Here is a 13,422-nt window from a genome sequence, read left to right as displayed (position 1 = left end):
ATAAAGGCTATAAGAAACTCTCATGCTTCGGAGCATAAGCCAAACACTAACTGGCAGGGGTTAGGAAGAAACTTTCCCTATTAAAATGTTATTCCAGGATTGTCCATTATGGAAATTCTGGCATCTTCCTCTGAAGCATCTGACACTGGCCACTGTCAATGACCGGATACTGGTCAGGATGGACTGCTGGTTGGATCTGGTAAAACATTCAAATATGTCAAGGTTCCTTCCCCACTCTGAACTCTAGGGTACAGATGTGGGGACCTGCATGAAAAACCCTCTAAGCTTATTTTTACCAGCTAAGGTTAAAACTTCCCCAAGGTACAAACTATTTTACCTTTTGTCCCTGGACTTTATTGCTGCCACCACCAAGCGTCTAACAAATATAACAGGAAAGAGCCCACTTGGAAATGTCTTTCCCCCCAAAATCCCCCCAAGCCCTACACCCCCTTTCCTGGGGAAGGCTTGATAAAAATCTTCACCAATTTGCATAGGTGAACACAGACCCAAACCCTTGGATCTTAAGAACAATGAAAAAGCAATCAGGTTCTTAAAAGAAGAATTTTAATTAAAGAAAAAGTAAAAGAATCAGCCCTGTAAAATCAGGATGGTAAATAACTTACAGGGTAATCAAATTCAAAACATAGAGAATCACTCTAGGCTAAACCTTAAGTTACAAAAAGACACAAAAACAGGAATATACATTCCATTCAGCACAACTTATTTTATCAGTCATTTAAACAAAATGGAATCTAACGCATATTTAACTAGATTGCTTATTAGCCCTTTACAGGAGATCTGACCTGCATTCCTGCTCTGGTCCCGGCAAAAGAAACACACAGACCGAGAGAACCCTTTGTTTCCCCCCCTCCAGCTTTGAAAGTATCTTGTCTGTTCATTGGTCATTTTGGTCAGGTGCCAGCAAGGTTGTTTTAGCTTCTTAATCCTTTACAGGTGAAAGGGTTTTTCCTCTGGCCAGGAGGGATTTAAAGGTGTTTACCCTTCCCTTTATATTTATGACACGCCCCCAAATCACAGATAGGGTGAAACGCTGGCTCTGATTTCTTCCTGGAGCTCTAGGAGAAAACAGAGTTAATAAAACACATGCACCTCTAAATATACTACCAAGTATATAAAGACTAATAATATTTTTTACATCTCAAGGATGATTTTAACCAGTTGATTCTGGGAAACTTTCACAGGAGAGTGCATCAGCCACTTTGTTAGAAGCTCCTGAGATGTGTTGGACGTCGAAATCAAAATCTTGGAGAGCTAAACTCCACCGAATAATTTTTTTGTTGTTTCCTGTGGCGGTATGAAGCCACTGTAGCGCAGCATTGTCGGTTTGCAGGTGGAAACGCTGTCCCCAAACGTATGGGCATAGCTTTTCCAGAGCGTAGACAATGGCGTAACATTCTTTTTCACTGACTGACCAGTTGCTTTCCCTCTCAGACAGCTTCTTGCTGAGAAACACTACAGGGTGGAATTCTTGATCCAGACCTTCCTGCATTAAAACTGTTCCCACACCATTCTTGGACACATCTGTGGTTACTAGGAACGATTTGTCAAAGTCTGGGGCCCTGTCAAGGTTCCTTCCGCACTCTGAACTCTAGGGTACAGATGTGGGGACCTGCATGAAAAACCCCCTCAGCTTATTTTTACCAGCTTAGGTTAAAACTTCCCCAAGGTACGAACTATTTTACCTTTTGCCCTTGGACTTTATTGCTGCCACCACCAAGCGTCTTAACAAATATATAACAGGGAAAGAGCCTGCTTGGAAACGTCTTTCCCCCCAAAAATTCCTCCCAAGCCCTACACCCCCTTTCCTGGGGAAGGCTTGATTTGCATAGGTGAACACAGACCCAAACCCTTGGATCTTAAGAACAATGAAAAAGCAATCAGGTTCTTAAAAGAAGAATTTTAATTGAAGAAAAAGTAAAAGAATCACCTCTGTAAAATCAGGATGGTAAATACCTTACAGGGTAATCAGATTCAAAACATAGAGAATCGCTCTAGGCTAAACCTTAAGTTACAAAAAGACACAAAAACAGGAATATACATTCCATTCAGCACAGCTTATTTTATCAGCCATTTAAACAAAACAGAATCTAACGCATATCTAACTAGATTGCATACTGACTTTTTACAGGAGTTCTGTCCTGCATTCCTGCTCTAGTCCCGGCAAAAGCAACCCACAGCCCGAGAGAACCTTTGTTTCCCACTCCCTCCAGCTTTGAGAGTATCTTGTCTCCTCCTTGGTCATTTTGGTCAGGTGCCAGTGAGGTTTTCCTAGCTTCTTAACCCTTTACAGGTGAAAGGGTTTTTCCTCTGGTCAGGAGGGATTTAAAGGTGTTTACCCTTCCCTTTATATTTATGACAGAATATAAAAATGTTGGAACACTCATTTGATCAGAAAGCAGAAACAATAATGTGTGCCTCTTCTGACCTGTCACAACTAAGCAAAACAGCTAGAATTTCCAATAGTGTAAAACATTTGTAACAATATTTGTTCAGAAAATGCAAATACTTTTGAGATAATAGCAATCTGCTCATGTATATTCATCAAGCAGAAAAAGAGGCTACTTCCCCCAAATACGTTGGTTTTGGAAAATTATTCTCTCGACTATAGAAGAAACCCACATCCCTTTGCGCAAAACCTTTGCCCAGTTCTAGGCTGAACCCAAACCCAACTTGTCTGAAGACTGAAATGCTCTGTTTACTTCCCCCCCACACTATTATTTTTTTTTTTGAAGGCTCTGCATTTAGAGGAACAAAAGTGCAAGAAAAAAAAACTCATATGAGGAAGGCAGAGTTTCCAATATATATGGCCTGGAGGTTTCAGATGAATATGTAGGCACATTCTCCTAAGACTGTAGCCAGTTTTTGCAGACCCAAGAGGGTGGGACAAACTTCTAATGAACATCCATGTGTTGGGTGCTTTATTGAACAGATCTTTGCTGAAGTTCTCCCACCAGTTCTTCAAGTTGAGCCCTATCCAGCTTCCATTGCATCAAAGAGAGTTTTGAATCAATAAAAGTATTATAACCTCTTATGAACCCCATTCCAGGGGCCACAGGTTTGTATAATTTTTGGTGGTGCCCAGAATGGGTACAAGTCCCCCCCACATACACACATCCCTGCCTTGTAAGCTGATACATATTTTTTAAAATAATGTAAAAATGGACTTGAAACAGTAAGCGTTTAACAGTTTCCCTATATTGCACAATGTGGGGGGACATGGGGCTGGGAATGAGGAGTTTGGGGTGCAGGCAAGCACAGTCCCCCCAGCCCTCTCCCCTGCCGGCAGCCAGGAGCTCAGGGGGAGGGCCCCCCATCCCGGCAGCACTCACCTCGCACCACTGTCACTGCAGATGCTCCTGGGGTCCGGGCCCCTCTCAGGTCCAGGAAGCCCCCCGCCTCCTGTAGTGGGTGCCGGGGGGGTGAGGTGGGGGGTGGGGGAAGGCTGCCATCACATGTGTGCTTCCTCCCCTCCACAGGCACTGGCTGCAGCACTGCCTCAGCCTACCGCCAGTGCCACTCCCTTCTGTAGCCAGCAGCGGCCGGCGAGGGAGCACAGCACGGAGAGACCCGGCCCCGAACATTGGTGGATCCAGACCTCCAGGCCCTGAATTTGCTGGAGCATGGGCACCATGGGCCCATATAATTCACTGCCCCATGCCCCATTCCAGTGCCTACAGTGTATCTCCAAATAATAATTTTTGTAGGAAACCAATCTGTATGGTCTCTTCTTCCATTCCCATTAATGACTGTTGTGAAAGTATCATGGCAAGATCAATCTCTCTAAAATAGTTTGGCCTGTTCAGTTACATATAGTAGAAGGTACAGTTTTGTGCATTGGTCCTTTGATGATCACTGATACTTTGTTTTTTGCCATCATCCCATCCTCACTGAAACCTCCACCATTTCTTCGTCTTTCCTAGATTTTTGTTCTACAAATCTCCATTCATATTGTAGCCATTTCTAGATCTGTCAATCTTCTTTATGGATTAGGTCATTAAAATAACCAAAGCCTTTTATGTCTCAGTATTTTTTTTGTTTCTCCCACCTTGAGCATGTAGAATATCTTAACATCTGCATTAAAGTTGAACTGATTGGTGTCTGGAAATCTACTGACTGCACTGTAGTTTATTGCCTCTGATGCCACAGGAAGTGAAAGGCAAATTTGGCTCTTTGCCTCTAATGTATAAATTCCTTATGTCAGCTGGTGCCTCTTATTCCTGCTCTGTACACTAGAACTGTCAGGATCCATTTTTGTTACGTGGGGCCTCCTTCTCACCAGGGTTAAGAGTAAAGGAGACAAAGAAATGTTACCTACCAAACTATCATCCAGGATTTGCCGTGTCACTAAATGCAAAACATATCAGAATCAGAGGTTACAGTTCCTCTCTCTAGTCAGTTTAGACTATAGAATATAAAAATATGGACATATGCTTCTAGAGCCTGATTCTTAAGAGACTGTGTGTACCAGTCACATGGGATATTTTATACATCTAACAATGAACAGCAAAGACTTTGTACAAATATACAAATAAATAAATGTAAAAATTAACTGTTTAAGAACCCAGATCCCTGCCCCTCCCCATTGTGATGAAACCCTTAGACAATGGAAATGGTTAGGGGAAGGCAGGGTTCTGTATACCTGTTCCCAGGATTTGGCCCTAGCAGATACATGAGTAGATTTAAAAGTTACACATATATTCATGTCCATTTTATGCCACACCCTGAGTTTGAGGGTGTCTGCATTTTTTTTTGCAACTTTGAAGAGCAGAGCAGAAAGTGCTGCATCCAAAGTTTTGTTATCAGCTGCGGAGGGGCAAACATGGAGTCTTGAGTACAGGTCTTGCCAGGTAAGTACAGGGGAAATGATTGATTTGTAAATTATGTAGTTTACACAGTGGCAGCTGGTGCCCAAAATAAATGGAGGCACTGCAGGTAGCACCCTCTACACTTCTGACTTCTGGAGTATGATCATGTTATCAAAGTGAAAAACTGGGAGACCATAGTCAAAGGTATCAAAGGGAAGCTTTTTGCTGGCCCATAAGTGGGTTTGGTGGATAGGTGGGAAGAAAAAGAGACACCCACTTCCTTCTCCCCTCACCTCCCACTACACAATAAAAAAACTCCAATGCTTTTCAGTTAATAGCAGTGTGGAGGAAACAGTAATTACCCCTCTGTGACTCACTTTCCTGTCCTCCCCTAGTCTCAAACTCTGCCCCTTGATTCAGGTTCTTACCCTACCGTCTTCCCACCACACACACACTATTGCTGCCACCACCAGCTGAATCCATTTTCTCCAGCATTCAGCCCAGACACCCAAACCATGCCCCTGTCTGTTCCCTCCATCCCAACCCCAGAACTCAAAATGACCCCCTCCTCACACACACGCCTATGTCCCAGGCTGAGAACTCCACCCCCCCTCCCTGCCCAATATTGCTAGTCTGAAGCGTTCAAAAATCATGTCATATGCCAAAACATCATGATTGGCTTAAAAATATGGAAATTCAGCCAAAAAAATTGGGGTTCTTTTTAATTTGTTTTCTATTTGAATGTGCACTCTGGTAATTTTCAAGCATATCTCTGTGTCCATGAGGGCTAGAAACTTCTTTCTTTTAAATGAAAACTGAGAGTCTCATGCAATCCCATGACTCCAGAAGTCTGGGCTTTATGAAAAACACCATTTAGTGTGAGCCTTATGATAAAATCATGAAAATTGGCAACACGTGACAGTTCAGAACCTACCCCCCCATGAATATCTCCCCCTGAAAGTCTGAATAGCTCCCTCACCCACACGTGCATGTATGCACACATTTGTGAGTGTGTATACACATATAATCACACACGTACTCTCTCACATTCTGCCTCTTATCCGTTTTGCTAATCTCCGGTTTGTCTACACGACAAATGCTACAGCGACATGGCTGCAGTGCTGCAACTATGTGGGGATAGAGCTGGACTGAAGAAACTTGCTACAGCCACAGAAGGGATTTTTCTATCGCAGTAGTAAAGCCACACCCTCATGAGGCAGTAGCTAAAGTTGCCAGAAGAATTCTTCCATCAACCTAGTGGTGTCTATACCATGGCTTAGGTCGGCTTAACTATATCTGTCTGGGGTCTGAATTTTCATACCCTTCAGCGGTGTAGCTAGATCGACCTATGTTTTAGGTGTAGACCAGACCTCACATCAACGGGTTGCAATGCTTCAGTCTGTGTTGCAACTCTTTGATCTAATCTAAATCTGTCCCTAATAGCCTGTACATCTTGCTTGGTCCAGTGGCCACTCCAGCTCTCATCCACTTCTGTAGCTTTTCCCAACTCTTCTCTGGTACCTAGCTGGCCATTTATTTCTTCCTTGCCACTGCTCCGTTCCCCCCTCACCTTCTGGCTGCCTCACCCCAACTCCAGAATCTATCACTGAGGTACTACCACTTCATTTGCCAACTGGGCCTTTCCTTTAAATCTGTGCCTGCTGATGACCCAGATGGCACAAAGCCCTATCTGAAATGAAAACTGCACTGCACTTTGCCCTGCAATGTACCCTTTGAGTTGTTTCCAGAGAAGCTCTGTTTTTGACATCTTTCATGCATTCATGCTTCCTTTGCTCCAGCTGTCAGTTCCTGCACTGTTAACAATGGGGGCTGTGAACAGGCGTGCGTTCAGATCAGTGATGTCCGCCACAAGTGCCACTGCCATCCACCCTACCAGCTGAAGAGAGATGGCAAACACTGTGAAAGTAAGTCCTAGAGCACTTGACCTGAGCACACTTTACGAGCGATAAAGATGATGCATATACCTTTGCGCATTAGACAATATATTATTTACAATTTATTTTACACCTATCTTGCCAGAAACAGATATAGGTTTTCAATGACTGCATTAAATAAAAATTTTTGAGGAGCAAGGTTCACTTTTGTTGACTTCCATGAGCTTGTTACTGGTTACACAGATCCCTGGTCATTCTGGACATGCCTTAAATGCTGGTTTGAGTTAAAGTAGGAACTTAAAATCATTTAAACCGTAATATTTAATTGCTCTTTAAGACATACCTAATTATGGTTTGTGTAGTAATTTATGACTCAGCATAAGGTATAGTCTTTGTCCATTTTTAGTTTTTGTTATCAGTAATCACATTCTGATTCATCTGTCCTCTTCAGGATATTAAACCAAATTGTCTGGCAATCATTTATTGTTTGTATTACTGCAGCACGTAGTCATAGTCCAGAACCCCATTGTGCTAGCTGCTGTTCAAATAGAACAATCATACTACCCTGGGGTTTTTTTCCTTCTTTTGCAAATGTTAACTAGTTCATCAGTTCTCAAGGCAATGATAACCTGCACTATACACTTGCATATGTCATAGGTGATTGGGGCAAAATCTTGCGTCCTTACTCAGCCAAAACTCCCGTCAAAAAGTCAGCTGTATATTGTTTCTATTCTGCAGTACACTATATATAAAGACTAAGGAGTAAATCCTGCAGTTCTACTCATTTCCAACTCAGCATGTTTGCAGTGACTTTTGCCTGAGGATTTGGCCATCCAACTTTATGTACAATCTCTGTTCTGCACAGAGTCAATCTGAACTGAATTCTTGATGGCATTTCAGTGGAAGATTTGGAGCGAGGTTTTTCTTCTATGCCTGTTCTGGTGTCAGCATGGCCTATTGTGTGGCTGAATGTATAACATTCATGTTAATCAAGATGAACCAAATGATGAGACCGTTAGCAGGGGAGAGTGGGCAACTGGTCCCCAAAATAGTAGGGCAAAACAGTCATTGAGTTAAATGGAAGTCTGATCAGGCCCCTAATTTGTGAATTCTATTACTGCAGTGCAAACAACTGTAAAGGTTTACTCTCTGACACCATTGGGGCTGATTAGGGTTAGCCAGCCACTGAGGGCAGCAGTTCATCAGCAATGGATAGACAATGTCTAGTAATTATAGAACAATAGGGAAGGTGCCAATTTAGTACTGTGGGTTCCCTGTTTCTCAAGGCTGGAAGGAATCTAGTCCCAGTTGTGTTAGGATCTTGTTTGCTTGTTTGCTTGTTTTAAAATAATCATTTACATGAGTTACTTGAGTGTATTTTACACCATCATTAAAAGTTCCTCGACTGCTATATATCTTCTGCCTCTTTCAGCCCACTACTTTGTCATGTCATTGGCCAAGTGCCTGTTCAGATGTCAGATATCCACCAAAAAAGGCAGAGGACTAAAGGCAGTGTCTAAATGTTTTTTCTGTTCTCGTTGCTGTATGAAAGATGCACACAAACAGAGGAAAGGGAGTATAATGAAACGGTGAATGTAACTATAAACAAAGTGCTGTCAAATATTTTTTCCTCTTTAATCTTTCAGTAAATGTCTACATTCATGTGTGTCTACACTGCAATGAAATACCTGTAGCTGGCCCATGTCAGCTGACTCAGCTTGCAGTGCTCAGGCTACAGGGCTGTTTAATTGTGGTATAGACATAGGGGCTTGGGCTGGTGTCCATGCCCTGGGACCCTATCCCTCTCGCGGGGTCCCAGAGCCCAGGCTTCAGCCTGAGCCTTAATGTCTACACTGCAATTAAACAGCGCTGCAGTCCAAGCCCTATGAGCCAGAGTCAGCTGACACAGGCCAGCCATAGGTGTTTAATTGCAGTGTAGACATACCCTCAGTTACAGTAATCTTGCAACAGTGGAAGGTAAAACCATTTTCAGACAAAAGCATGACCTTTAAGTTGACAGTAAATTTAATTGCTTTCAGTGATGGACCCCTGCGCAAGTGGGAACGGAGGATGCTCACACATCTGTCAAAACGAGAGAGGACTTGCAAAGTGTGAGTGCCATCCTGGGTACTATCTTTCTGCAGACAAAAAGTCCTGTGGAGGTAAGAAGCTGCAAAAAAGACTAATTAATGGGGAAGAAGGGCATTATTTGGAGTTTCAGTGTAACTGCACTTGTAATGGAAATGAGTAACTTGTGTGTGTGTGTATGTACCGTGTGTATAGAATATAATATTTTTCACATGTGCACACCTTATATAAATATATGTGTGTATATAAAATAATATTTTCACAAAGACCCATGTGCATTCACTTGCACATATGGATGTGTGATACGAAACAGCAGTTCTGTTTTATTTTTTGACTATCCCTAGACCTCTGAAGGTCGTTTTAATAATGACAGTTATGCATTTTAATCTGTTAAGAAATTGTATTTACTGTTAATTGGATGAGGATCTATGGGTAATCTGGCATTATGCACGTGACATCCCTTATGAAATAGTGCCCCAGATGAAGATATAGGAAAATTGGTTCAGATAACACTCTGATCTAGGTCAGTGACAACCTATTTAGAATTCAAAAGGATTTTCAGCCAGGGAACTACTTTCATATTAATAGAGAAACCACTTTGTGGAGAGAAATCACTAAGGCTAAGAATTCCAAATATAAAAAAGATAGGTTTCCAAGTGGATTTTGAAAAAAATCTAAGGTAGTTAGGTGCCTAAATCAATGAGCTCCCTGAGGTTCCTTTGAAAATTCACATAATCTTGCCAAAATCTCCAGCTTGCAAAGTGACAGCTAATTAATGAATCTGAATAAAATCTTGGCAAGCTTTACATTGTGACAACGTCAGGGAAGCTGCCAAATATTTCACCCTGAAAACTTCCACAAAGTAGCAAATGGTTTCTGCACAGCCCTGGGCCCCACTCTTGCGAAGGCACTGATCACATGCATAATGTTACATGCTGCTGTGCCATAAAAGGGTCTTGGTGAGGAGCGCAGAACATCTCCTTACCCCAGCATGCTTGGCTAATTACAAAATGTACCTTGGGAAAATTAAAATGAAATAGCCAGAAATGTAAACTTAGAAAGAAATCTGAGCTTCTTAGTTTTTGTTCTTGTGCAGTTATGCTCTACAAGGTCAGTACTTGGCTTTTTAGCATGAGGAATCTTGTTCATTATTCTGTTCTTGAAAGCGATCCTCCTCCTGCTCCTTTGGATTTTCCAGCTGTGCTGAACTATATTCTTCTGTACTGACACTTAATTTGCAGAGTTCAGATGGTTCATTACAATGATGATGGGTCAGAGCACTTTGATCTGTTTGTAGAGGACCCTGTTCCATGTGCATCTCTTTCCCCTTTTCACGGGGAAGACTTGGAGTGCCCCTCCTTTGATCAGTGTAGCTATCACTTAACTCAACTTTGTGGATATGTCTACTCTGCAATCAGAGATGTGATTGCAGCATGTATAGGCATACCTGAGCTAGCTTTAATCTAGCTAGTGTGAGTACCAATAGCATAGAAACCACCACAACATGGACTTTAGCTTGTACTAGCTGCCCCACATAAGTACCCAGGATCCCAGATGGGTTCCTATGGCCTGCACTGAAGCCTGTGCTGCCCTGGCTTCGCTGCTTTTGGTACTTATGCTAGCTAGATTAAAGCTAGCTTGGGTATGTCTGTGTGTGCCGCAATCACGGCCCCTGGTTGCAGTGTAGACATATGATGTATGGAGGAAGCTCAGGGGTGGTGCAGCAGAGTGGGTGCTGGTCTCCATGGCACCATCCCATGCAGAAATCTTGTTGGGAGGATGTACCATTAGGATGTATCCAAACCGATTTGACACTGTCCGAGTAGTATAGATAATCAGGTCTCTCTTTTACCATTGGTTTAAAAGTAATGGGTATGAGGAGTGTGGTCTAGTGATGACAGCCTCAGGTGAAATGTGATAGTATACATGTAAAGTATTATTTTGAAGGAGGGTGCTGTGGCTTCAGTGTTTGTGGAATTGCTAGGTGCTGCCTTGTCTACTAACCATAAGACATTATTTCAATGGACACTTCTGAAGAGTTTTGTTTATATGAGCGTGGGAGGGTATAACTTCTTTAAAATCTCCCAACTGATCTCATTGCTGATCTCTTTGTTTTGCAGACATTGATGAGTGTGCAGAAGAGACAGCCAGATGTGCTCATCGTTGTGTGAACACCCTAGGGTCCTTCACCTGTATTTGTAATCCTGGCTTTGAGCTGGGGGCTGATGAAAAGCAGTGCTACCGTAAGTGAAAGTTTTACAGCAACACATTTCAGGTGATCTTACCTGGATAATGCAGTACTTCAGTTTTAATGCAATCAGATTAGAACTCCCAGCAATAAAAAAGGAGGCAAAAATGCAAGGTGAATATTCTTGCCTTCATCAGAAACGCTGCTGCCATTTTGCAAATTTATATATTCTTGAGCATGTATTTCAACCATTACTCCACTACAAACAGCCCCCTTGGTTTCAAAGGGCAAACAGCCCCGCTGGTTTATCTTCAAAAGGTAATGAATTATATGACGAGTGTAATTCTGGAGTTACCCAAAGACACCTATGCATTTTACTGATGTTAGATGAAATTTATTCATTCTCACCCTCCTTTTTCTCATGCCATGTACCTGCTGCAAAGGGAAAACCCACATGGGAGCCTGACATGCTTGTCATCTCTCTGGATTTACTCAGGACTCCCCTGACATTTAGAAAAGCGTACTGAGTAAAAAAGCAAGATCTATGATGATGAAAATAGGAACTAAGACTTCCAAGGCTATTAAATTCCCAGTCGTTCTTCCTCAATCAATGTTTAAATGCTTCACAGCTGGCTCTCTTAAACATCCCCTACTTAACAAACCAGTAACTTGCTCCCTGTGATAAGTGATCCTCAGGCTAACCTAAGGGGTAGATTTTAGATTAATAAAAGAGATGGGCTGGAAAAGTTTGTGTTTTTTATGGGTCTGGTGTAAGCTCTCTGGAATGCTGTAGTAGACAAAAGCATGACCTGTTTTAGTGAAGAGGCAGGCAGTAACTGTTCAATCTAATGATGCTGGGCAGAGGTTTTCAGCAGAATTTCCCACATACATTGCGTACTAGAGGTGAATACAATGTTTAAGGGGCATGGGGATTATTCTATGAAATGTTTTAATGGGGGGGAAAAAGCAATTTCAAATCATACAAATAAAACTAAATGTCCAATTATTATCAAAACAAAGTATTTGAGAGGGACTGGAAAGCTATTTGAGATCCAAATGAGGAACAATGCATTTCACAATAGCAAAAAGAGATGCTATTGATACACAGAAAATTATCTTATGTGAGCAGTATAAGGGGTCTAGACCACTCGGGTTCATTCTTGTTTTATGCAAAGATTTTTCTTATTAACTGACAAATCTTTGTGGGGCAGAATTATGCACGCTTTGTATACAACATTAAGAATTTTTTTTTAAAAAAATATTCTGAATCTGTTTTAGGTACTTACATGGCCACCACTACCACGTTATCTGAGCACCTCAGTCTTTAATGTATTTATCCTCACAGCACCCCTGTAGGACCAGGCAGTGCTATCAATCCCCATTTTACAGATTGAGAACTGAGGCACAGAGAGACTAAGGCCCAAATCTTCAAAGGTATGTAGGTGCTTAACACCCATTGAAATGACTTGTCCAAGGTGACACAGTAAATGGAGCAAGGAATGGAATCCAGGTCTCATGAGTCCCAGGGAACCCCTCCCTCCCTCAACCATCATTCCTCTCTCTGAATAAACAGTCATACTTCTTACTATAATAACATAAGAACGGCCATACTGGGTCAGACCAAAGGTCCATCAAGCCCGGTATCCAGTCCTCTGACAGTGGCCAATGGCAGGTGCCCCAAAGGGAATGAACAGACAGTTATCATCAAGTGATCCATACCCTGTCACCCAATCCCAGTTTCTGGCAAACAGAGGCTAGGGACACCATTCCTGCCCATCCTGGCTAATAGCCATTGATGGACCTATCTTCCAAGAATCTATTTAGCTCCCTTTTGAACCCCGTTATAGTATTGGCCTTCACAAACCCTCTGGCAAGGAGTTCCAGAGGTTGATAGTGCGTTGCATGAAAAAATACTTTCTTGTGTTTGTTTTAAACCTGCTACCTATTAATTTCATTTGGTGGCCCCTTGTTCTTGTATTATGAGAAGGAGTAAATAACACTTCCTTATGTACTTTCTCTATACCACTCATGATTTTATAGACCTTTATCATATCCCCCTTAGTCGCCTCTTTTCCAAGCTGAAAAGTCCCAGTCTTATTAATCTCTCCTCATACAGAAGCCATTCTATATCCCTAATCATTTTTGTTGCCATATATGGCCTTCTCTCTCTCTGTCCCCTCCCACCTGCACCAGCCAGTACTGCAGTCCCTGATCTTCTGAGCATAGGGACTGCTCAGGTAGTGGTGCAAGAAGGGGCAAAGTATAGGCACCATTACACAGCCACATATACACACCAACCAGCTGACATGGCTGGCCACAGAGGCAAGTATAAGCTGCACCTTTGTACAGGCTCTAACAGCAAACACACTCTCTCTATGTGCTGAAATGCTCCAGCAGGCATGGCAGCTCCTTAAGACACAGTGCT

At 42.4% G+C, this 13,422-nt stretch overlaps 1 protein-coding gene across 8 annotated transcripts in view; it reads left to right on the top strand.

Moving 5' to 3' along the window:
- Positions 1-13,422, top strand: part of LOC140917185 (uncharacterized) — a 305,274-nt gene that overhangs the window by 220,478 nt on the left and 71,374 nt on the right. For all 8 annotated transcript variants that reach the window (XM_073359429.2, XM_073359432.2, XM_073359433.2 and 5 more), the window contains 3 exons: positions 6,626-6,751; positions 8,761-8,883; positions 10,930-11,052. In XM_073359429.2, coding sequence (XP_073215530.1) covers positions 6,626-6,751; positions 8,761-8,883; positions 10,930-11,052 — 372 coding nt within the window. The remainder of the gene's footprint in view (positions 1-6,625; positions 6,752-8,760; positions 8,884-10,929; positions 11,053-13,422) is intronic.

This window comes from Lepidochelys kempii, chromosome 9 (assembly GCF_965140285.1).
Source record: "Lepidochelys kempii isolate rLepKem1 chromosome 9, rLepKem1.hap1, whole genome shotgun sequence".
In the NCBI taxonomy this organism is placed as follows: domain Eukaryota; kingdom Metazoa; phylum Chordata; order Testudines; family Cheloniidae; genus Lepidochelys; species Lepidochelys kempii.
The sequence above is the reverse complement of the archived record's forward strand: the minus strand, read 5'-3'. Positions and strand labels throughout refer to the sequence as shown.